Genomic DNA, 26253 nt, shown 5'->3' on the forward strand with positions numbered 1-26253 from the left:
TGATTTAGCTCAAAATAATGGCAAAGATAAACAATATTATAGCTCGAGAGGCTTCGTAAATCGAATAACGGGAGCCAAGCTTGCCGAAACTGCAACTTATGGCGGAATCAACCGTATCAAGCGCAAGGAAATGATCAGTGAAAAGTTTAGGCTACAAGGAGAAGAAATAAAAAAACGAGAAGAGGAAATTCTGGCAAGGCATCGCCGAAAGTCAAACCATAAAGTCAAGCGAGGCCTTCAGCTGCAGCGTATACCAAAAGGAAATGTCTCTCGACTTAGCACGGGCCCTAGGATACATCGTTCTAGATCAAGGGTAGGATTAAACGAAGATTTAATACCAAGCTCACATTGTATCGAACCTGTAAAAACAAAAAGCGAAACTAAAAGCAGGCAAAGCATCAAAAAAATCGAAGATGTTTCTGACATACTTGAAACTAAAATCGAAGTTATTCCACCAAGTTCAAAGCAATACATTCCATCAACAAGCATTGAAAAAGCAAACGAAATTGAACCCCCGGTAATACACCAAAAAATCCCTACTATACATATTCCAGAACTTGAAAAACCCAACGTGCCAACGACGGTTGTGACACACGCTTATGAGGTAGCGCCTCCACCTAGCAAAAAAAGCCAGATAATTACATTTGACGACGGTCGAAAACCATTATCAATGTGGAACAAAATTTTACTGCGTGGCGTAAAGACGGTGGCACCGGGTCAAGTATCCCGCTACACTAACCCACCTATCCTGATAAGATCTGTTTACCCCAAAACGAATAGTAACGTCACTGATGACGATTTGGACGACAAGAGTTATGAGGCGAGGTTGTGGAACGAAGACATTTGGTGAAAATCGAATTTTTGCCAACTTTTTTTCGTTACATTATTGAATAAATGCAACAAAATTTTAATGGCATTTTTATTTTAAACTAACTTAATTTATCGAAACATAAATACTACAAGTAATTTAAAAATTTTTGAGTTGATTTATTTTTTTAAATAATTGATAAAACAAAACACTTAAGGTGTCTTAATAAGGTTGATTGCATAGAAAAAACAACAAAAATATTAGCACGAAAAAAAAGAAAAACACAAAATCAACACAATAATAAAATACTTTAAAAATTTGTAAGAGGATTAGGCAACAAAAATAACTTTCACACCATTTAGAAAATAAATAAAATAATAAAGGCACCATTAGAGATTAAGTTAATGTAAATATTTAGACATTCCGAAAGCTGCACTGCCAAAAATAAAAACATAAAAATAGCAAAATAGAAACTCAGGCCACAGCTTTTAAATAGCTAGCATTTTGACGAGATAAATAATAACAACTTTGCTAACTTTGTGCATGATAAAAAAAACAAAACGCACATAATAAAAAAACAAAGATTTTTCAAGTATAATTCAGATGCGTAAAAGCTATGGTTTAAAAAACAGTGTATAGCGTTGTTATGTGACGACATCAACCACTAAAAGCGCATATAATTTAAAATCGAATATGCAACAATAAATTAAAACAGTTTTAACCGTATTTAAAAGCGAAGGACGAAACTTTTATGAACTACTAAATACAACACTGTTAAAATAAAGGCTTTCGAGCAAAGGGTAATGCTGAAATAAATAGGTAGCAAAATGCCAGAACCGTACATAGAAACTTAGGATATAAACTATAACAAAGGCACTAACTAATCAATAAAAAATAAAAGCACAAATATTGTTCATTGGCAGAAATATGCCAAGTCTGTTTTACACCTTACGAAAAGTAATAGCAAGCCTCGAGCACAACGCATGGCAGTATTACAGTGAGAAAATGGCTTAGAAACTTTAGGTTACAGCATCCTCTACAGCCTACATTTTGCCTCTAGTCAGGATTGTTTTTTTATCGTCAAAACAATTGTCTCTGTAATAATACCGATTAAATCATTACGACATTTTCTTCGCCACAATGCTTCACTTGATTAGCGGAAGACGTTTACCGAACTGTCAATCCACTCTTTAGTCATCGGCAGAAATGACGTCATTTACGTACGAAGGGAATTAATCAGATTAGGAATGTTGTTACACCGTTTCTTGCGCGTATTTCTTTTCCACCACCGGCGTTGTTGAACTACTCGATTTACTTCCGAATACGTCATCGCTTATCGAAACCTCATTCTCGTTTTCCTCGACAAGGGTCGTGATCGTGCCGCGACGGTGCTCCTGGCATGCCACAATTGAGCTACTATCGCTGTCCGATTTTGACATCCTGGAAGGCTCCATCGTGGTTTCGTTGAATCGGGAGAAATCAACGTTGTAATTGCCCTTTGTTTTGCATTTGGAGATAATAGGAACAAACCTAAAAAAAGAAACAAGTTTAAAAACAAAATAAAACGAGTTAGTTTTGGCTAGTGACTTAAGACTGTAAACAGGCAGCCTATAGATGTTATGAGAATTTGATACATGAAAATTAATTAATTTGCGCCGGTATATACACCAAAAACGTTCCGGTAGATTACAAGCACTGACCAGTCGACCTATTGCTTAAGGCCATATGGTACAGCCTACCCAAAATATACAAAATACAACAACAACACGGCATTACTGCATTCGACTACATGTCTAGAACCTTGCAAAACGTATCTCATGCATCTTGCAAGGTCATATTAAAGGATTTCGTTTTTAAATCTTGATAAGCTTCAGTAAAACAGGTTGTTAGAGAAAGATTACAAACACACGACTAACTTAGTCATCGAAAAAGAAGGTTTCAACTGACACTGATCCGATACATATCGGCAAGAAAACGGAAAACAGTAAACTTGACAAACGACTTCATTTCGACCTCGTATTTTATTTATTAATAAACGAATTAGTAAGCGTACACGATTTTTTATGTTTGAAACACGTTTTTTTAGGTCTTAATTACATTTGAGAAAGATTTATGTTGTTTATTTTGCAACTATTTTAATACCAGATTTCGAACCAAATTTTATTTTTAATACTTCTGTTTTTCAAACACAAAATTGTAAAATGATGTTGTTTTAAAACTAAAAAGGTAATGTTAGCTTACCTATGACCGAATAAAACCTCCGAGCTTAGATAGGAAGTTTGTGCAAGCATCGTCAACCCTGTTGACTCAATTGTCCCCGACAACATAAAGATCAGTTCAAATTGGTTAACTTCACTACTGTACATCTTTGATCTATAACCTAAATTAAAAACAAATTTAAAATTAAAATTTAATATAAGCGTTATTGTTATAAGCATTAAGTAGCACGTTGCGCTATCAAGTATTGCAATTGCAGAGCTAATTTAGCAAATTTTACCTAAATTTTGATAATGAGTTTATCTTGTATACATATAAACAAAAAATATAAACCTAGATGGATTACTCATTATATAACTAAATTGTTATTGCCCGAAAATAAAGCCGTGTTTGATTTGTCCTAATTTAACCGAACGATGTATATATATATGCACGTACGCTCGGTCCGTTATAATAACACTGCATTAAGAGCATTGATGAGTGAGTCACTTATAGCCAATCGAAAAACATTCTTGTTTTGCATGTGTCACTCAAAAAAGGTGCTACGAGGTCAGGCCAGTTATTTTATATTTAAAAGTGTCAAAATTTGGAGTTTTTTCTTACCGAAAAGAGGACTGTCTTCGTCGATGACGTGACAGTATTCGATTGGAGCTGTCAGAAGTGTTGCATTTGCATTTTTGAATTCGAGTTCCCTTTGTTCGAGAATTTTCTGATGCCCGTCCGTTTTTTCGTAATTTTCAGCACCTAGTAAAAAAACAAATAAATTTAAACTTGAACTTTACACACTTTATAATCTAAAAGTAAATAGATCTCATTTTTCAACTAGTAAGTTACAATTTTAACAGCCTGTTGTTTTTTGTTTGCTTTACAGTTTTATTTATTTAGCAAACAAATGTTGCTTGAACAACCACTTAAATTCTTGCAGGTAACTCAGGCCTAAAAGTAACACGATTTCGCAATAGCAATTCAACTTTGCCCTTAAGGTTTAAAAATCGAACGAAAACTACTTAAAATTTGTGATTTTAACTTACCTCGTAATGTAATTACTCTTGCCCGAACGTTAACACTTAGAAGTAAACTTTTCCTCAAATTGGCAAATCGGACTAGAAGACATCTAAAAAAAAGTTATATTGATTTTAAAAATAAAATTTTAGGCAATTTATGGGGTACTAAAATCGATAAACTGAATTTAGCAAAATACATCATAGGTTAACAGTAATAAAGTTAACGATATTGGCCTACGTGATTTAATGTGCTGATAACTTGTAATTTACCTTTTTTATTGCACGATTTTGGTTAACTTTACATATTATTAAATCGCAACAGGATGCCATGACAAACAATTTACAAAAAAATGACTCAACGGCATTACAATAAAAAATACTTAAAGGTAAATATTTTTATATTTCCAAATCAGAAATCCGATTTAAAAAAGTAAATATTATTGAAACCCAAAACTTGCACGTAATTTTTTGCCTTAAGCCTTCTTAAATTTCAAAAAGAATTATATTTAATGATTTAATATCAAATTGCATAACAAAACTTACCGCTTTCCGTCCCGCATACAGATCACTGCATTATGGGAGAACTTAGTTGTTTTTACTCTTGCGTCGGGTCGAGCAATACGGGCATAACACACACCTATAACCCAAGTGTCAAAGATCCCTGACACAATACATTGGATGGTTAAACAGGCAACTGCTGCAGGACATTCAGGTGTGATTGTACGAGTACCATAACCTAAAATACAAATTTTTTGTTAAATTTTTAAAAATACATTTTTGTGATCTTTAAAGTTTTTTGAGACGTTTCTTATTTCAAGTCTTGTAGGTATAGAGTTCGAATCTAAGCCAAGGCAAAATAGGTCAATATGCAATGACAAAATTAAACTAAGATGGTAAAACTGTGTTATATTTTAAAATAGTAACTTATCGCATATCTAATTAGCAAGCAGACCACCCATTTAACATATACGGATATCTCTAATAATAATTAAAATTTGGCCAATAACAAATCTATATAAGACAGTTGTTTTGATTGGCCTAGAAGTTAAATTTAGATATGGTAATGTCACGGGCTTATATATATTTCCCCAGAGATTAATTAAAACCTGAATATTTCATGAAATTATTGCGTCAAGTTATGGGAGAAATGTTGAATTGTGTTTGAGGTTAAGATTTAGGTAGCAGCCCACACATTAATATATAAAAACAAACATTTTTAACAACTTTTGTCATTTTAAAGTGTGTTGAAAATTAATTACAATCTAAAAGTTAATTAATTTGGTGTTTTTATTTTTGAACAAAAGGCTTACCTATCGTTGTCTCCGATTCCATGGAGAACAAAAACCCGGAAACAAAATCGTAAACTTGAAAAACGCAAGGATCGCCTTCCGCCTTCTCCACCATTTCGCTGACGTTCGTTAGGTTTGTGATATCGATTAATGCTTTTGCTGGCACGCCGAAGATTTTGGCGTAGTCGTTATTTAAGGCTGCGAATAACCAGTAGATCACACCGAATATGATCCAGTGACTGACGTAAACTGAGATTGTTATAAATAGAACCCACGACCAACTTGAGTCGATTAAAGTTGTAAAAATGTCGCTGGAGTATCGACTCCATAAATCCATTTTACCGTTGTCCTAAAAAAAACAGGTCAAAATTAAAAAAGGGGGTCTACATAAAAATTGTGAGAAATAATATATAAAAAAAATCTTAAAGCTTTGCATACATTCCCCCCCCCTCCCCTATTTTTTTAATTTTGATCTTTTTTATTGTGTCTTGTATAAAATAACATTAAATTTACCTTTATTGTTATATTAGATGACCCGTCCTTATTCATCATACGAGGTCCATAACCAAAATCATTTCCGGATACACATTTTGCCATTTTCGGTCGATCCGAGTTCGACATTGCACGCATCGACGATAATTGCACGCTGTGGTTACGCCACGGCGTGTTCTTGTGGCCGGTATGTTGAAAGTCATGTTTATTGTTGCGCGGCATTCGACCGGTCCGGTGCGACCTGCGCCGATTCACCGGCGGTTGCTGGATCCGAAAGTTCACCGATCTGTTGTGGTTGATTTCGTTGCGGGACGCCGAGAAGTGGCGCTTCTTGCGATTGTTGTTTGAGTTTGAGTTGTTAACCTTAGGAGAGGATGAAGTTTCGGTGGAGTGGACTCGGGTGAGTTTTGCTTTTCGTCGTGGGACCGAATCTCGTCCCTGGTCGCTTTCGTCCCCGCTTGATTCGATCGGGCACTTGATTAAACTTACGGTAACCTCGTTAGGGTCAAAATCAAGCTCGGGGTCGGGTTCGAAATCGCTGTTTAAGGATATCAAGGAGTCGTCACGTGAATCACTGGAGTGTGACCCTTGCACATCACGTGGGAAAACAGAGTACGAATGCAAATTGTTTCGAAAACTTCCGGGTTTACTTCGAAGACCAGTTATATCCGATTTTGTTGAGTATTGTCGGTTGACTTTGTTGTGAAGTTGAGGGCTCGGGTCGCCTTCGCTGTTGTTGTTTCGGTCTCTAAGGTCACAGGGTCCGGATGCGTCCGAATCGTCGCTGCTAACAATATGATAATTTTGCACTGCAGATTTTGAGTATAACATTGGGCTGTGTTCACAAGTAATATCATCCCTAAATTCTGAGTTATACGATGTCATTGCGTTTGCATATGTGCCTATTTAGTTTATTTTATCTATAGAATAACCAAAAATAATTTAAATTACAAAATATTAACTTATATAGTATTTTTAGCGGTAATTCGCGTCTAATATTTGCGGAAAATTATGACACAATTTTGGGAAGCCTCTTATCAGGCCCGTAGTACTACTTAAAATCAATGCAAGTTTTAGTGGAAACAGGAGTTACAATACCTATTCTTAGCACGACAAACCAGTGCTATTCGTCTAATCCCGTCTGGCTGTAAAACCAGAAAAATGCATGTATTCAGTTTGCCCACTAATCCATAACTAGTCCCGTTGTTTATTATGCATTTGAAACACTCAATCACGATTTCGGGATCTTTTCTAAAGTCGCCGCTTTTTCGCAACTCTCTTATTAGTTCAGTCGGAGTTCAGAAAGTAACATGTTGAAGTTTACACGCGTCAATGTTATTAATAGAAGGTTAGAAGGCTATTAACTTTCAATCATGACAAAAGCTAACGCATGCGTGGAGTTATATGCGCGCCGTACGTAACAGAGATATGATTTTGCCGTGAGGTAAATAAATTTATTTTTAAACTTTAACATGTGATGTGTTTAAAATTACTTTTAACTTAGACTGCATGTCGACATTCACATTTTAAAAACAACTTAAGTTTTAATTAAAAAATTAAATATTTATCATATCAAGAAAAAAAACTTGTCAAAAACTATTTTAAAAGTTCGTCAAAAATTAAAAACGCCTTTTTTTAGCCAATAGCAGTACCCCTATCTACACACCCCCTGTTTTCTAATAATTTTAAAATATAGTGTATCAGTTACCTTAATGTAATTAAAATGACCCTACTGACAATGCAACAAAATGTGAGGTAATAAAAGGTTAAGAGTACACAAGTAATACTATACAAAAAATAACAAACTAGCTGAATGATACAAAACCTACGCTCACTATATACTATATCTTGTTACCAGTTAATAAATAGAACTTGCGTCAAAAAATTAGCGCTATTTATTTCTTGATAAATCAACAAAAATTTCTCTAATTTCTGATTTTGATTTATTTGTTTTTTATTATTATGCGTTTTTACTGCCGCGCGACTGTCATTCAATTATAAATATTTTGTTTTTAATGTTTATGTGTGGTTTTCGTTCAGTGTAATTCCTCTACTCAACCATACTATGCACGAGCGCTGACAACTTCCTATGCGGCTATATTCATTTCCCCTTCACACTATAAAGCTCATTTTTTATATTGCCTTCTTCTCAACGCGATATGCTCCTATCCTATACCTTTTCACCAGCTGGGTTTTAAGCGCGAACCAAAAACTTCAACTTTTTCATGTTACTGGTAACATGAGATTGTGCGATTATGTCTCGGGTGTTTAGCGGTCTTGTTTAATGCCATATCACGTACGAGTTATGTCTCATATCCCGGGCTCAAAGTGACGTTACCTTGAATTTATTTTTGGATTTTTGAAATCGGAATAAAGCGATCTAGTGTGTTTCTGCGAATACAAATTGATGTAACCCGAAAAATAAACATATGTAGTTAATTACTTAACACTGGCTTTGAACTTTATAATTAAAAAAAACTTAGGTCCATATTGTTTACATAAAAACTATATTTTTCTAATTAATTACTTAAATCTTGTATAGCTAACATTCTAACAACAAGCTAACAAAGTTTAAAAAACGTGTAAAAATTTATACCTTTACGCATAACCACAACAAAACGTAAAAAAACACCGAATTTTTTTTCCAATTGACATAAAAACCCCCCATGAACAATTACCGGGCTAGTTCGGGCGTTAAAAGTGATTTCATTTGATCGCATTACGGCAACAAACTGACGCAAGCGAATGACTACAACGTGCGCTCCAACGAAAAACAAATCTGAAATTCTCGATACGAATATAAAACTGACGTTTTTTCAACCACTAGTAGGTAAATTAAAACAAAAATAACGAAAATTAATTCATAATCTTTTAAAAGGAGAATCGTGTAGTTTTAAATGAAAACAAATAGAAATGAAAAAAAATGATTTAAAAATATTTCATTTATAGGAACTGGCAAAGGCATCAACAAATAATTATTTCTTCTTAATGAAAATTAATAAACAGGCAAAAACGTGATATGGGTATTTAAAATATTTAAAAAAAAGGTGTTAAATATATAAGTTGTAAAAAAACTTATTAAGCCAGAAGTATTTAAAATTAAATATTTTTAATTACTTTTATTGATTAGAAACTGTCGTATAGTTGTTGAAAATTATCAATAATTTAAAAATAGAATGATACAATGTTTTGTTCATAAGTCAAGCAAGTTCAAAATTAATTAAATTACAAAAATTAACAAAACAGACTACATCAAAAATTAAATTCTCAATAAACTGTTTCACAAAATTTAACTTTTTTATGATTATATTTGAAAATATGCAAAATTGCGAAATTGTATGTAATGTTAAACATTTCAAAACGTTCTGATATTTTATATTAATAGATTTATATCGAAAATGAACTTTGTGGGTTAACCAAGTTACCTAGCACACGCGACCCAGAGAATATCACTCACATATTTTAAACTTTTTTGGGCGTTCATTTCTCCAAGATCAAACAGCAATTTTATGTTTTTTAATTAAATATTTATCGTCCGACCAACGTTTAATCCGTCTTCTTATAACATTTTAAACAATATTCAAGCGAAAAAAATGCCGCCAAGCAATTTTGCGAAAGGTTACAGGCCTTGTCCTGTGTTGCTAGTCAAAACATATTAACATGTAGTTAAGTAACGAAAAGAGGTCAAATGGCGGGCCATATTTATAAGAAGAAATACTTGAACTATGTGTATTAAATATTCCTGTTGTGGTACAGCGATTTAGGCAGGTTTAGACAACATTAGGTATGCCTTTTTAAGGTATCGTGCATTTGATCAAAAACTTGAAAAAGATAGGACCGATGCCATAACTAGTTTTTAATCATCAAAATTTAATTATCTCAGCATTAACATTTAACATAAAACGTTTTGATATTCCGTAAAATGTACGTAACACAACTGAATATGCGTAATCGTTACAGGTATTAGCCTTAATATATCTCAAAACTTATCAGACAAAAATATACTTGAACTGCGTATGCGATATACATCATAGTTAAAAATAAGACAATAATAAAATGATAAAGGCATCAGTCTTGACATTTCTTATTAAAATTACTTGTGATATTTGGAATTTTAATCTAAAATACACACAATACCTTATTAAAAAACAATTATTTTGTATTGAGAAATGTCTGAAGTAATCTCCCACAGAAAAGTAATTATCCAACAAAAGGAAAAAGTCATGGTGTTATAAAAGTACAACAAAAAATAATAAATAATGTAACATTTTTACAAAAGATGTACGTTGGGACCAATGTTTTTATATTTTTTACTATTTAAAGTTTAAATTATTATACTAAAATTGCAGGAAGTTAAAAAAAAACATTTAAAAAACATTTTATAAACTTTATACCGATTTTTTACTTAACCTTAATTTTTTTACCATTTTTGCAAATTTATAAAAAAAAAAATTCAAAACAAAATATTTTTTTATCCGCAATAATTTGGCCTGATTTAAAATCTTGTAAACCCAATAAAGAGATAAATCAAATTGACATAACATGGCAATAATAAATAAACAATACAAAACTTAACGTGTTTTAATCTTAATCGCCTCATTAATGTAACAAGAAAAAAAAATCGTGTATTTTCAGTGCCTTACATAATACCTATTATAGACGGCGGAAAATAGGCCTAAAAGGTGGAATTAATATTTTAATGCGATTAGGTGAAAAGTTAACGCCATTTTAGGCAGCAAAACCATTACACTTTATGCAAGCTGATTAAATAGAAGATATATCCTTAATATAAATAGTCGTGATCTGAAATACACATGCTTAGCGTGATTTCGAACCGCAGTTGTATCCGATTTGTGTTTATGTCCGTGCCACCGGTAATTATTCTCACACCACATTATTTCCGAAACTTGTAAATGTAAACTATTTCACGCCCTGAAATGCCACCATGTCATTATGAATAATTAAACGAGTATTTTCTCTTTTTGTGCAGGGTAAACTAACGTTAATAGCAAGCTTAAAAACTGTTAAAATCCTCTAAAAAAACAAGTGTAATTTAAACCCACAATTAGTCAGTAGTAGCCCTTTTAACTTTATACAACTAAACCAATTAACTTTACAATTTGGTTACCCCTATTTAACCATAAAGGACTTTAAACGGTCAGGTTAACATATATTGTTAAGGGTCAACTTATTCAGGCGTTAAATAGAGGGTCCACAGTTGAAATTTGAACCCAGAACCTAAACTACGGAAACCAAATTCTTTTTTTCATTGTAAAAATAAAGTTTTTACTTAAATTTTTTTGAATTTATATGAATCCAGTAATATTGGATAAGCGTTTTGTTATTTAATATGACCTTGAGATTTAAGTCTTAAAAAGATTAATGTCTTCTGCCCGGTTCTTAACTTTCTTAAAATACCCACAATAATTTTAAACACTTAAAATCGTGACAAGACAATTATTTTTATGTAATCACAAAAAAACGAACATATCTGAAAATATATGTAAAAACAACTGTTTAAGATTAAAGTTTATGCAACCGTATTTTTTAATAATTATTTCGTAAAATGTGGTATCTTTTAACTTGTATTTGATATATGAGTAATCAAAATTTAAAATTATTTTTAATTTAAAAATGTCAGAAGTTTAACAAAGGTTAAATATGATTAATTGTCAAGATACATCTAGTATAATGTTAAATTATCATTAATATCACTTTTTAAATTCAAGATAAATATGCAAAAGTATTACAAATTTTATTTTGTGTAGAACAATGTCCTAAAAATTAAATTAATAAAAAATAATAACTCTTACTAAACATTAAATATTCAAAATTTAAACCTTTCTATCGTATTACTCTTAACATTCAATGTATACCTCAATAAGTAAGTCCCTTTAAAATCATTTTTAACATTGTAAATATATATCAAATTGTTTTTTTTACAGGGATACAATATATATTACTATATACGCGCTTAACTATAAAACAAACTATAAAAAAAAACTATATTTAAAACAACCCAAAAAAATAGAATCTTTTTTTAATTAAAAAAAAAATGACACATTTTAAAATCGCTTCACCGAGGTATATCTAACATTCATCACTATACTTTATAACATATATAAACGTATCATAAACCAAAGAACACTTAGAATTTTAAGTGTATAGCATGTGTGGTCTGCATATCCAATGTAACCCGGATCAAACGATATTTTATGTCGGAAAATGTTAGAAAAAACCGCCGGCAACGATTTAATGAATGACTTCGACAGATTTTCGCATCGCGTATAGCTTTTAAAGCCGGTAAAATTGACGCACTGACTTCTGACAATGGATAAACTTGATATTTTAATTATACGCTTCCGTGTATTGGGTTTTAATTCCAGGAACACAATATTTTTTAAATGACATATTTTAATTAAAAAAAAACGCAAAAATTTAAATCCTAAACCGCTAAAATGTAAAATACAACGTTATTAGGTAGCTCAGCAATTGTAAAGTAATATTTAATTCGCGAAAAAAAGTTTTTTTCAAAAAAATTTTTTTTAATTTTTTAAAATTTATAAAAAGAAAATTGGACTGCAAATATTATCACAGAACTACGACTACATTGGTGTTCAACTTCTTTGTTAGATTAAGTATGTAAACATTCTTGCACGCTTGATTTCAAACTAAGACGTTTAACTTCAATTACCCCAAAAATAAAAACCATTTTGTTTCAAATTTGCGCAAAATTTTACACCACGAACTCTTTTTAACTTTAATATATATATATAAAATTATGACGTCATAGTACGTCACATATACGTCATTCGCGACAATGGGGTCATTGTTACAACAATGCTACCTCACAAACTAACGGGGGCCTCGATATTTAGGGGTTAAACCTAATGTCACGTGATACAATGGGTAAAGGTGAAAGGGAGGCAGAGATGTGAGTTATTTATGAATGGGTAAATGATTCTGTAGAAAAAGTGAATAAAAAACAAATATTGAGTTTATTTTAGAGATGTTTACTGAGTTTCGTCCAAATTCCAAGGTAATGGGGTGTTAAAAAATTTCAAAAAATTTTAAACAAAAATCGAAAATGTGCAAAAACAAGTTTATCGAAAAATTTGTTCAAAAAATTCGTTAAAAAATTAAAAAAAAGAGATTTATGTGTAAAATATAAACTATAAATTATATTACCCTAAACTTGACAATGATAAATTTACACACAAATATCCACCTATATAATTTAAAATGTTTATTAAAAGAAACGAAATTCCAAAGATATCTAAATTCAATAAAACAAAGAGAAGTCAAAAACGGATAACATATCAATCAAAAATTTAAAATTCCATCTTTACAATTTAAAAAATGCCAGGTATACCATTTCAAAAACCCCCGATTTATATAGAAAGGAGTCATAGCTTGATAATGTGTTTATTTTTAAACGCGTGTGTAGAAAGAGTGGATAACAATGCCCGGATGTTAAAGGTTTATTTAAAACGTAAACAACACTTTTAAAAAGTTTGGTAAATTTATACCATGATTTTTATACAGAATACTTCATAATTTACAGTTTTTAAATATATTTTATGTGTTTTTTACGTGTGAAAAGTAGCGGGTCTTTCTTTAAAATGTAAATATTTATTTAAAGTTGTTTTAAATCCCTAAAAGTCTAAACCTACAATAACAATAAACAAACCCGAAACATGGCAAAATATTCAAGTAGTTATCCACCCACTTCACTTTGCCCATAAACACTTTTGAAAATCAATATTATTTTGACATAGCGTTAAAAAACAAAAAAAAAGTTTGATACATTAAATAAATTGCATTTTAAAATTTCAAAATTTTTAGAGATGCTCAAAATTGCAAATTAAAAGACGTTGAACAACATAATTTTTAAAGCACCTTATACGTTCTTTCTTTTTAACCTATTCATTATTATATAAAAAATGCAAACCGAAATACATTAATTTAATTTACTAAAAACACATCACATTCAATTACTGTCGTCGAGCTATATACATCTTTGCTATTCATCGTTCAAGTTAGTTTAATTACAGCCTAACTACATAAGTATATTACCATAATAGATCAATAAACACTATCTTAAACAAACAGTTTGCTGTTAAAACGTCACGTCATCAATTCGGTATTTTGCACAACAATTGAATAAATAATATTGCTGTCATAACAAGAAATGTGCATTACTTTGTTGGTAAATAGTATGTTAACGTTTTATTGCGCTTTTATTAGTGTATTGGTTAGCTATATTGAGCGATAAAAAATGTACCTTGATTTTTTTTAAATTTAAACTTATTTGTTTTAAATGTTTTATTTGTAAAAATTTTGCTAAAAAAAAATTTTTAACTTCATTTTTTTACGCCCTAAATTGGGTAATAAAAATATATTTAAGTTTAGGATCAAGACTTTACACGAATAAAAACGCAAAACTAGACAACTTTGGAATTTACATTTATTAAATAAGGTCAAAACATTCGTAAATCAAAACATGAACAAACATAAAATATATTTATCAAACAAACCTAGCTTAATCAGCTTTAAATCAAATGCAATTACAGTAACATAAAAACTGACTCATCGAATAAATTTGCACGATTTTTTACACCCAGCCATTAAAACGTCAAAATAAATCATTGTAGCACAATTGCCTATACACCCTTCTTTCAACTAAACTTTGACCTAACTGAGCACTTGTTATCGCGACACTTGTTTTAGAAATCCCCATAGTTAATAAGTACCTATGGGTGCACACTGTTTGCTCAATATTGCATAATGGCATAACTTTTATATCAAAAAAAACCTGACGTTAGCTCATAGGTTGTTTAAATATTAAATATGCACAACCTATGTTATTTATATGTTACCTGACTTTGCAATGCCGTATGCTCTTATGTGACTATAATATAACCTGATAACCTTGATATTAAACGTTGTTGGTCCTTTTATTAGGGCATAAACTTTTTTTCAAATGTAAATATTGAACGACAGCGAAGAATGGATGTTATTGTGTTAAAGGTAGGACAATTACCGAAATAAATAAAGAGAAAAATAATTATTCGAGAACTCACGCGAAGTCAGCGATTTTTGGAGGGCATTTAAATTTCGATGGGTCACGAAAACAAGCTGCTGACCGCTCGTTCAAATATTTTTTGTTTTAAAGTCCGAAGTCTAAACCTGATTTGGGAATCGAATTTTGAGAAAAGATTTTAAATTTTAAATTAAAAGTTAAACAAAATATTTGATCAAAGGGAGAAAAAAATGAACATTTTTGAGCATTTGGAAATATATTTAAATAGGTGAAAGATCGTACAAAATAATTTATTGTTGAACATTTTAAATATATTTATTGTTAAATTTCTTTAAATTTACATAATTGATATCAAAAAAATAATTGTTTTCTATAAGTTTTCCAATTTTAAATTTAAAAATAGATTTCTAAAATAGTTTTTAATTGGGTCGCAACCAATTACCACGTGTTACCTACATTTGTGTTTAAAAATAGAAATTTAAATATTTTAAAACTTTAATTAATTAATCATCGTCAAAAAACTTGTGAAATTTGACAAGAAAATTTAAGTTATTTTTGTAGTCCGATATTAACACGCAATTAAAACACAAGAAAGGTATAAAAATAGGCAAGTGAACCTCTTTAAAAAATTTAAACAAAATTGTAAAAAAAGAAATTTTTTAAATAAAATAGAAAGGGGAAAAAATAAATTATAAAGTTTTAAAATTTAATTCGATTTTTTATTTGTTGAGTATTAAAATATGGGTGAATGACCTATAGGTGTTTTAATAATCATATTTTATAGGGTATAAAAATTATTAAAGTTATTAAATCGCAAACGCAAAGTCATCCATGATAGAAATTTACAAAATATTTTTTATTTTTTTATCTAAAAATTTTCCAAAATTTTTCCCAAAAAATTACAAAAGTAACTGAGTTATCAATTCTAACTATTCAAATTCGTACTGTTGTTTATACATGGAAAAATACGAGATTCAACAAAGGCAGTATTTACATTGAACCAAGGTAACTGGAATATCCAATTCAATAAAAGCCAATTTTTAAAGAAAAATATATCGAAGTTCAAAGTAATATTTTCGTACATGTAATAAGATATATATTCTAAACAAACCAAAGTAATGACGATCAATCGGAATATATTTTTATTTTTTGACATAATTTGATAATAAACAATAAAAGTCAATAAAAAATTATAATTTTTAAATTTAAAACACCAACCTTTAGTATTAAGCATAAAAATTGATTTACCTTTTTTAAATCAAATTGGCATTTTTAAATTATTCACTAAAAATTTTGTTTTAAGGCAAACGTAAAAAAAATTGTTTAATAAGTTCAACAACATGAAATAACCTTTACAAAAAATCTGTTAAAAATATCACAACTCTTCCGGTATTAATTAAGCCTTCGTCTTAAGTAAAACCTAAATACCAAATCACGGCAGGTCAAGGTATTAAAGATATCGTGTAATGTACGTTTAAATATCGGATGATGTTACTTCAAATCGCCTTAAATTCTCCCTCGAATAAAACCTCCCAGCAAGCTTAAAAGTTATTTTTAAGCACCAACGTTTCTGGAGCGAAATAGCACCTGTCAGATTTGTTTATAAATCGTAATCTCACAGTCGGATTATCATGTAAGTTTGCGAACCGCGTGATTTAATACGCGTAAACGATATATGCGAGCGTGCGAGTAGTAATTACTTTTTTATGCAACATTTTAAAAAGAAATTTTTGTCGGGGAAAGTCGTGATGTACAATAAGTGTTTTGCCCTTGTGTTTGGTATAGGAAGATTAAGGGATTCCTAATTAGGCAAGATTGAATCTTAAAGTTGTTTTAATCGGTTGGAGAAATCACGAATTTATTGTGTAAAACTTGTTTACCAAATAATCTTGTTTCGATTTTGTGTTTTTTTCTCGTGTTTGCTAAATATCGGATCAATTAAAAATATCCGAGGTAATTAAAGTTCAAATTTTTAACAAAAAAACAGCATTTTGTAATCCTTATTTAGTTATACAAAATTCAATTAATGTAATACAAAACATGTTATTTTACTTACCTTGTCACGTAATAAAATCTTTCGTTTTTGAATGGTTGACACTTTTGATTGATTGAAATGGTTTGAAATTGAAAATTAATTTTTACTTTTAACTACGCACAGTCTAAAAAAAATAATAAATTGATTAAATAACTAAAATAGTCGAATCAAGGTTTTATTGTATTTATTGTTTGGAAATTAGTAACGCAAGTTACTTAAATTCATTTTATATAATTTATTTACAAAAACAGAATTGACTATTACTAAACAAGAAAAAAATAAAGATATTAAATTATTATTAATTTTTGTAGTCGATTTTTGTAACGAAACGCACAAAAAAGTGGTTTGCACAAAAAATCGTTACAGCGATTTCGTGAAACAGTCACGCGATAGCTGCAAAAATTTTCAACCTTATCCGAAAATTTATTTATTTTGACTGGGCTGCAACGAAGAGATAAAACTTAATGTCATATTTCCAATAAACATCGCAGCGTAAAATCAAGACATTTAAATAATAATATAGCGGGGCATAAAAGAGGCGAAGATTATATAATCTAACCAGAATCGCATTAAAATTTTTGAAAAAAAGAATTTTAGTCAGAATATTATTTAACATAAACCTAGTCGCGTGCGTTGAACTAACGACTTTTACTCTTATCAGACAGTATTGTATATAGGATAAACATGTTACTACTCTACTTTAGGACTAACGGGTTGATTTTAAATCATGTGGCTATATAAGATCTTGAAATTTAACACTTAATGGCTAAAAATACTCAAGTCAAAAGTTAAGATAATATTTAAATAAAACCGAGACAATGAAAATCCATTTTGGGGTCGCGCGACTTTTTTGTTCCGTACCTTATAAAGAATGCACAACGTTATGTGGATATAATAAACACGTGGATACACAGAGTTGCAAAGCAAGTTAATCAATCACAAAAAGTGACAGTTTAAAAAATTTTGGGCGTAAGGCGAAGTAACATTTTGAATATAAACAAACAAAATTTTGCAACGTTAAAAAAACGGCAATCTCATACAGAGAAAGTTAAAATCCGTAATTATCTAGCAAAAATAAAATAGAGAACAACAAAAACTAACGTGAGATACCTAATTTTAAACTACATTTAATTGACGTTAAGGAAAAAACCCTTATTTGACCGAAGGCATTGACATTCTCAGGAATATATATCGACTCAGTTTCGTAAATCCAAAAATACATATTTGTGTTTAGATGCGCTGATAAAATCTAACACTTTGAATGTACTCGTATGCCTACGCATACTTCCCTCTATTTATTTAACTAAATTCTAAGAACATTATAATTATTATGCAAACATCCGAACAATATTTTATCAGTTAATTAATTATTAAAAAAAGAAACAAAAAGTAAATATTTTTCAATAGCAAAAAATTCCCAAAATTTTTTTCTAATTCTTTTTTTAACTCGGTAAACTGTGACAACTACATTTGCATATTGAGTGAGATTTATGGTTCCTTGAACCTCACAAAAATAGAATTATTACGCTATTTTCCTACACCACTTCACACTTGATTTAACATGAAAAATTACTTAGATTTTTCCACCATATCTGAAAGCGAAGCTATCCATAACTCTGAAAATTGAGATGTCAATTATACGCCCGCTAACCCAATTAGCAAACGTGAACGTTTCGACTCTCGGGAGACGTCTAAAATGCGCGCATTTCAAAGCGCCGTAACCTCGCAACGTGACAAGTTTAAATACGTTCGTGACGTCACGTTTCCGTCGTTGACATGTGATTACGTCACGTCAATCAGAAACTGTAAAGTTTCTTGATATGAGATTAATACCTCGGGTTAAGTATCTGACTTCAACAAAAGTTTAAATCACGAATTATAAAATAAATTAATTATTTAATATAAATTGGCACCAGTTTGTAATTTAATTAGTATACTTAATCAAATTATTTATTAGTTAGAATGTTTCCTAGCAATTCTGCTAAACATTTTCTGCAACTCTTTGCCAGTTCAGCCTACAGACAACATCCTAAATAACTTTTAAAATGACTGATTCCATGTATACTTGTGCTACAACTTATATCTAGAAGTTTAGTCTTCTACTAAATCTTCTAATTTGCTTTGCCTTTACAAGTATATATATTAAAGAAATATAAATAAATAGCTTGCAATAAACTGACAATTAAACTGCAACAACGACCTATCCCCTGTCCTACGATACTAATTACAAACAATTATGCAAATTAAATTGCAACCCTTGATGTATATAAAACTTTATAATAATGTTTTATTTTTAAGGTTTAGTTCATAACAAAAAAATTTTACTTGAAAATTGCGTTACGCTACTGAATGTTATCCCAAGGACGTAGTGCTACGCTGTATTCCCATAAGACTACAGGGTAAAAATAATTCCTAATTAATACTGGCACTTTTTTATTATTTTAATATACAGCTATAGGTAAAGGCTGCACTAAAATAAAATAATTAATAGTAACAACTTAGGCAGGAAATATATGAAAAATATTTTAAAGGCGCAAAATATTGTTTTTATAAACTTTTTATGCTCTATTGAGGATGCGTTTTTCGTCGATTCAGTCAATAAAAAATATGAATAAACATTACTTTTGACTAAAACCTTTTTTCAAGAATGCGAATTTTTCTTTGACAATTTTCAAAAAAAATTATAAGAAAAAAAATATTTTTTCGAAAGTGCTAACTGACTTTGCCTGTATATCAAAACATAAACAGTTAGTTATTTAACATAATATTAACAAACAGCCAAAAAAACGTTGCAAAAATTATCCAAAGAAATAAAACTGGCAATTTCTCCCATACTTACCGTACACAGACTTGCTAATTTATTTAATTTTTCGGTACAAACAATAAAAAAATGCAAATGCAGTTAGTTGTACTTATATAACGACGCAATAAAATGACTGTTGTTAGGTAGTAAATAGAAACATGAATTTATGAAACTGTCAACGGAAAAACAAAGCTACCTATAATTAAGCAGCTTAACGAGATAATAAAGCCATTCGGGGTCACAGTTAAATTTTATTTTACTGGAAACTACTTACTGCAACGCATTGTTAAATAGAGAGTGGCGATAAAATTACGTAATTGCACATAAAATATAAAAATATACACATTAATGTCATACTCTATTAGAACTACCATTTTTTTTAATTTCTTCACTAGATTTAACATTTTTTGCAACTGAATTTTTTAATGATTACTTAAAGTTTTATTTACATTAAGCGAGTCTGCAATTTAAAAACAAAAGTCCCAATTATTTCTCATGGGAGGTCCTCATCCTTAGGCCTCCTTTGATAACAAATAAGCATTCATTTTAGTATTAAATACATCAAACAAAAAGGGGGGGTTTATACACCAATGCATACGGCAAACTAATAATTCAAGCTTTTCAAAATCCTATTGTTTTGCAAGGCAATAATTTTAAAAAACAATAAATAAACCAGAATATTTTATCAAAACAAAAAAAAAATTTATTTATTAATACATTTTTGACTTTTCCTATCATTTCACAAGTCTAAGACAATTTTAATATGGTGCTCTACTTCTAATAACGCCATTTGACGGTTGCACGTGTATTTAAGCGATAAAAATCACCACCAGAAACTGCTTAGGCCGTCAAAAACCATCAAACGAAGGTAATTGAATTAGACTTAATTACAAGTATTGCAACATCAACAAAATCAGTAGCGTAACCTGGTTATACAAAGATAAAGTAACTAACTACATTGTCTATGTTAAATATCTTGCCAAGGAGAAACAAATTAGCAAGGTCAAATATAATTTTTTAAATTTTTTTAAAAAATCAGAAAAATTATAGCGTGCACAAGTAACCGATATTTGATTATTTTATAAACCTCAAACGCCTACGAAAAATAAGAATTCCAATTCCTCGTGCGAATTAAAACCCTAAGAAAATAAATACCACCAACTCGCGTTTACAGTTAAACATATTTTAAATTAAAAACCTTGTTCATTTACGGAAACAAATATAACTTACAAGCGAAAAAACCTTAATCTAAAAGATCGTGATCGAGATTCAGTCGTTAAGGTCAGAGATCAAATCTAATTGTGACGTCACGGTGGGCGGATAATAGTAATCGATACAAGGAACGATAAGTTTTAATGAGCAATCGTTGAAATGTGTTCAAAATGACGCAAATATTAAAAGATTATTCGTGTTGATCTGACATTTTATGTCACGTTTTAAAACCTGATAAGCTGTTGTTATTTTTTTTGATAAAAATTGAAAGTTATAAAACCTGCCAATTATTAATTCTAAAAATCCGAGAGCTAGAAATGACGTAACGACTGGACCACAAAAATATGGAAATTTTTTTTAAATTAATTTTAAGTGTATTACATATCAAATATGCAAAAAATTGTAATAACATTACAGTAACCGGCAATTAAACTAAATAATAACCAAGTTTTAAGAAAATTTTCTTAAATATACATCGTACTAACCTTTTTTCTTGTATAATTTCTAGTTATTCGCAACCGCACGGCTTCCCGCATTTAATCTCGTTCTCCCACATCCGCCGGGTTGCGCTAGAGTTATGTTGTGACGTCACGAGCATGTCGTTCTCACACTTGTCATCGCAAATCCAATTTGGATTCTTTAAAATAAATTAAAATTTCAAAATAAAAAATTTTTTTTTTAATTTTGTAAAATAATTGTGTAAATTAGGTTACGTTAAGCCTTAAATGAATAAGCATTTTTTAAAAGCAAACTTTTAAAAATATAACGTTGTCATCCCCTATCACGTGAACTACGCCCTAATTAAACATAATTCAATGAGAAATGATACATTAAAAGAGACGACCTTCAAAAACATAAAACTATAATTAATAAGAAAGGTAAGAAAGCCACAAAGCTAATAAAGAGCGTACATAAAATGTTAAAAACAAATTTAACACGTCAAATCACATGACGTAATGACCTCTGTTTTTTAAACTTTTTACATGTGTTCGTTTTGTTATGACGTTTTTTTCACGTATTTAACATTAAATAATATTTAAACGCTTTAATATTACATGTGTTGATACAGATTTAACTTCGACTTACTCGTAGGATTTTAGGGTGAATGACCGATAACCAAATACCCATCGATACATCCTCGCCCTGATACTTAAACAACACCTCCCGGTTCCGCGTCAACCATTCGGAGACCGGGCGTGACACCATGTTCCCGGCACCGCATGCGAATGCAGGATACAAAGATGACGTGTATTGGTATTCAGCCCACTTGCCCCACCTATCGACGGGTGTGTCGTGACGAAAATTACCGAGCCAGGTGATTTTTTGTGCAGCTTCAGAATGAGTTGTTAGCATCTAAATTAAAAAATTTTTTTAACATTTTTATAAATTTAAACAGCATTTTGGTCAAAAATAAGTTATAAAACTACACAAAAACATATAAACTGGCAACGTGGCGTGGTAGTCATAAATCTTGACTTCACTAATTGACATCATGGGTTTGAACTCCACTGCTTTATGCTGGAGCGACCTTGCGTAAGGTACTATAAACGGTGTGAACTCCTGCTAAGCCAATACTTAATTAATAAGTTTAATTATAAGGCAATTATAATCTATAATATCCCAAACTACCAAAGGCAACTCGAGACTTGGTCGGGGTAAAAATGTTACCCTATGTTTAAGAAATATAATTCTTTAATACGAAATAACATATCATTATTCTTACAAAATAATGCCAACGACTATCAAAAACTAACAAACTCTTACCTTTGATATTTTCTTTAAATTCACGTAACAGTCATCATCAACTTTTCCAATAAAATCAAATTTTAAATTTTCCGTTGCCCATGAATAAAACAATAATAATTTTTCGGGTAAATTTCGATAAACATCCACGAAATTTTGCTTAGAATTATCTACTGTTATTATATCGTTAAAATTAGATATTTCTTCTTTTAGTTTTATTTCAGTTTGTCTGGTGTGATTTTTCCATATTTTAAAAGCATTTGATCGGTTTTGGTTATATAGCTTAAAGTCGTCGACATCTAAAAATAGAAAATAAAAATTTTTAAATTTCTACACACTATATAAATAGTTTTTAAAATCTGAAAAATAATTTAAAAACTGATATTGTTAATATTAAAAAATAAAATAGTTAATTCCTGTACAAGCAAGTTAAAACATAAAATACATTGACCATTTAATAATGCAGTTTTGATTTTAAATCAATCATAGTTTTAAATTTTAAAAGTGTGTTAGTTTAAAGTTACCATGTATATAGTATTGAAATAGAGCTGGTAATATCATCAAGTTGTCAAATGTGAATGGCATAAATCTAGTTGGAAAATCCTCGTCAATATATCCATACCTAAAGCCCTGCAAATAATAATAGTTAAAGTTGTGGTATTTCTTTAATTAATGCATTAAAAATTCAAGGCATTATCTAGAAATCGTTTTATAAATATAAACTAACTATTACATATATATCTGGTTAATTTAAATTGTTAATGTATTTTTAAATCTAACTTTAATAGTAATAAATAGGCTACAAATTAATTAAGCTACAAAAAAACGGAATTATTTAACTTTCGGAAAATAAAATACAAACCCAAAAAAGTTAAATAACTTACTGGGCTAAATTTAACTCCAGGATTTATAACACTCGACATATTTAACTTAATCCCCGTAAAACCAAAACTATCGTCGTTATTAGGGTAGTGCACCACTATACCACCTTGAAACCCCTTTGGTAGCAAAAAAGGGGAAATTCGTTGATATTGTAAACAATTTTCATGTTCGCTTGTTTGTGGGCTTAAATGAAATTTTGTTGATACTACAAGAGCGTCCTAAAAATGATTTGCAAAGACAAAAACATTATTTTAAGTTTTAATATACTAGCTCTATTAAATTAAACGTAATTTTTATAGCCTTGCAGTTAATAAAACAAGTTATCTTTAGGTTTAAAAATATTTTAATTAGTTTTTTGTACGTCCTTACATTGTTTCCTAAATCCCGTAGTTCGACCAATATTTCAGCTTTTTTATCCAATCTAGAGTAACCACAAGGTACTGCTAGAGAGTTAACAACAATAGATTGTGTGATCTCAAAATCAAGAGCAACCAACTTAAATTCACTGCTGAATTGGTTAACTAATTGCTTTGTAGGTAAGATAGGGAATTTAGATGATAAATCTAAATTTATTTAAACATTTAAATTGGTTTAAAAAAATATTCAAACAATAAATGATACTTTGGCTTTACTACAAGGGGTCTTAGGTTCATTTCCCACTGCCTTTGTGCTGTAGTGCCATTGATAAAGGTGCTATAAATGGTATAAACTTCTGCTGAGCCAATACTAGATCAGCAGCTTCTAATTAGCAGGGAATTATATCCTATAATATTCTAAACTTCCAAAGGCAAGTCAAGACTTAGTTGAAGGAATCTGATGTTACTTTATGGTTTGGTTGTTAAGTCAACCTTACCACATCAAGGATAAATAAAGTGAAAAAAACATAATTCTTGGTTATCACCTTTAAAAATAGTCACCATTTAATAAGTAACATAATTTATTGTTTACTTTTACCACTTAACTAACCTATGTTACTCCAATCCTTTGCCTCAACACACTGATAAACATCAACTCTGTATTCAGGTGGAATTAAACAATCCCTATAACCAACTACAAATTTGACCAAAATCCTAAAACAAAAATAAATCAATTATTTTAAAGTTTTTTTATTTTGTAAAAAATACAGCAGCTATATTTTAATAACACATAAAAAAACACACAAAACAAAAACACAACTAAATCTTAACACATCTGCATAAAAAATTTACCAAAAATATTTAATTACAATAAAGTATTTTCGAGCCATAAACCTATCGGTTTAGTTACAAAATGACTTACAAAACTTGAAACCCCAATAATAACCAATGCAAAGGGTAAAGCAATTGGCAAAGTTAAACTCAGGGCTAATGAACTACACACAATTACATAAAACAATATCATGTAAATATAGAAAGCACTGTTGGTGTCATTTTGTGCCCAGATCAAAGCTGGAATGAAAAATAATTTTCCAGCACCACCGAGTAATATAGCTTTAACTATTGTGTTTGTTTTGAGAAATTGAAAAAAACATGTTAATCTTTTTAAAATGGAACTGTCAATATTTTGTGTAAAATCGCTACATTTGTCCTTCTTAATTTTGTTTTTGTGATTTAACACAAGTTTTTTTACCACAACACAAAAGAAAAAAATAATCACAAAAAACAAAATCAACTCGACGACCGAAATAAGAGTCATGACATAAAATTCGACTTGCTTCGCAGCTTGAAACAAAATATCATCATCCTTATTCAAGGTTGAATTGTTATTATAAGAAGGTGAAACAACCCATTTCATATAACCATCACAAAAAAGTGAAACCAAAGTTAATTTCCAATGCAAAAACCCGATATCTTGATTGAATAAAACATGTCGCCAAACTGGCCGACTTAACAACATTAAATCAAGTAAACATATTGTGACATCATACTCAATGTAACGGTCTACCGGTTCGCCGCATTTAGAGCAATGTTCAATTCTTAAATTTCCACTTTCAGAAAAAGATGAGTACAAACGTAAAGCTGGCGTTTCGCATTCAATGCATTTAAATGTTTTCGATTTTTGTGATGTCATTTTTGCTTTTTTTATCTTTTAATATGAATAAAGAATAAGGCAAAAAATAATTTAATGATAAAAAATTTAACTTACAGACTTACCGGTTAGTTGAATGTTTTAACCAAGTTTCTCTTATAACTTGACGTTGTTCAAAATGATCTCTTGCAGATAAAACACCTATCACAGCTTGGTAAGATCTTAAGTTTAAATTCTCACCTTTAAACATGAAATTGTCATTTTAAATTGCCCTTACCTTTATTGCTAAAATAAAATGACTGCAAAATTTAAGCAAAAAAGTAAATTAATATAGAAATTTGAAAATAAAAACGACAATCCAACAATTTAAATTTGATACGAAATTCAGTTAGTATAAAAAATTTAACAGATACAAGGTTACCTTAATTATATAATCTACAGATAATAATGTTTAATTCAACACTTACATGAATTGTTTACATAAATTTTTGCCAGAATAGCAATTAAAACAACAAATCTCGAAGAAATTAAAATTGTAAATTTATTAACGTTAACCATGCCTAAGGTTTCGAAAAAGAAAATCCCCTTAATGAGAAACAAAAACGGTGCCCTTTTATGGCACCGTCAATACTGGTACCAAAATTCACCAGATTGTATTAATATATTTAACATTTGCCTGTCGTTTTTTTTGCCAAATGAGCGTTGTTATATATTTTGC

General features: G+C 30.1%; 2 protein-coding genes across 3 annotated transcripts; both read right to left on the reverse strand.

Moving 5' to 3' along the window:
• Positions 1 to 977: 977 nt before the first annotated feature.
• On the reverse strand, positions 978 to 22728 carry LOC145751832 (uncharacterized). Of its 2 annotated transcripts, XM_082567951.1 has the most exons (11): positions 22668 to 22728; positions 21990 to 22256; positions 21389 to 21540; positions 16910 to 17012; positions 5832 to 6676; positions 5340 to 5667; positions 4573 to 4765; positions 4057 to 4139; positions 3629 to 3769; positions 3050 to 3188; positions 978 to 2338 (listed from the first exon to the last, which is right to left on the reverse strand). In XM_082567951.1, the coding sequence occupies exons 5-11, from the start codon at positions 6639 to 6641 to the stop codon at positions 2062 to 2064; spliced, it is 1971 nt and encodes a 656-aa protein (XP_082424077.1). In that variant the 5' UTR covers positions 6642 to 6676; positions 16910 to 17012; positions 21389 to 21540; positions 21990 to 22256; positions 22668 to 22728; the 3' UTR covers positions 978 to 2061. The 2 variants fall into 2 exon arrangements, with proteins under 2 accessions (XP_082424077.1, XP_082424076.1); XM_082567950.1 differs by lacking the exons at positions 16910 to 17012; positions 21389 to 21540; positions 21990 to 22256; positions 22668 to 22728 and having other exon boundaries at positions 5832 to 8771.
• LOC145752730 (UDP-GalNAc:beta-1,3-N-acetylgalactosaminyltransferase 2-like) lies at positions 21412 to 26093 on the reverse strand. The gene is made up of 9 exons (XM_082569057.1): positions 26003 to 26093; positions 25661 to 25775; positions 24495 to 24598; positions 23898 to 24091; positions 23531 to 23746; positions 23171 to 23276; positions 22668 to 22945; positions 21990 to 22256; positions 21412 to 21540 (listed from the first exon to the last, which is right to left on the reverse strand). The coding sequence occupies exons 1-9, from the start codon at positions 26091 to 26093 to the stop codon at positions 21412 to 21414; spliced, it is 1500 nt and encodes a 499-aa protein (XP_082425183.1).
• Between the last annotated feature and the right edge of the window lie 160 nt (positions 26094 to 26253).

This window comes from Corella eumyota, chromosome 5 (assembly GCF_963082875.1).
Source record: "Corella eumyota chromosome 5, kaCorEumy4.1, whole genome shotgun sequence".
Taxonomy (NCBI): Eukaryota; Metazoa; Chordata; class Ascidiacea; order Phlebobranchia; family Corellidae; genus Corella; species Corella eumyota.

Excerpts from the sequence above, each read along its gene's own strand:
- LOC145752730 (XM_082569057.1), bottom strand. The coding sequence starts at position 26,093 with ATGGTTAACGTTAATAAATTTACAATTTTAATTTCTTCGAGATTTGTT. Across the intron at positions 24,599-25,660 it reads TTAAAACATTCAACTAACCG|GATTTTGGTCAAATTTGTAG; the intron begins GTAAGTCTGTAA and ends TTTTTGTTTTAG. Across the intron at positions 22,946-23,170 it reads ATTTCAATACTATATACATG|ATGTCGACGACTTTAAGCTA; the intron begins GTAACTTTAAAC and ends TTCTATTTTTAG.
- LOC145751832 (XM_082567950.1), bottom strand. The coding sequence starts at position 6,695 with ATGACATCGTATAACTCAGAATTTAGGGATGATATTACTTGTGAACAC. Across the intron at positions 3,189-3,628 it reads CGAAGACAGTCCTCTTTTCG|GTTATAGATCAAAGATGTAC; the intron begins GTAAGAAAAAAC and ends TTTTTAATTTAG. Across the intron at positions 2,339-3,049 it reads GAGGTTTTATTCGGTCATAG|GTTTGTTCCTATTATCTCCA; the intron begins GTAAGCTAACAT and ends TTCTTTTTTTAG.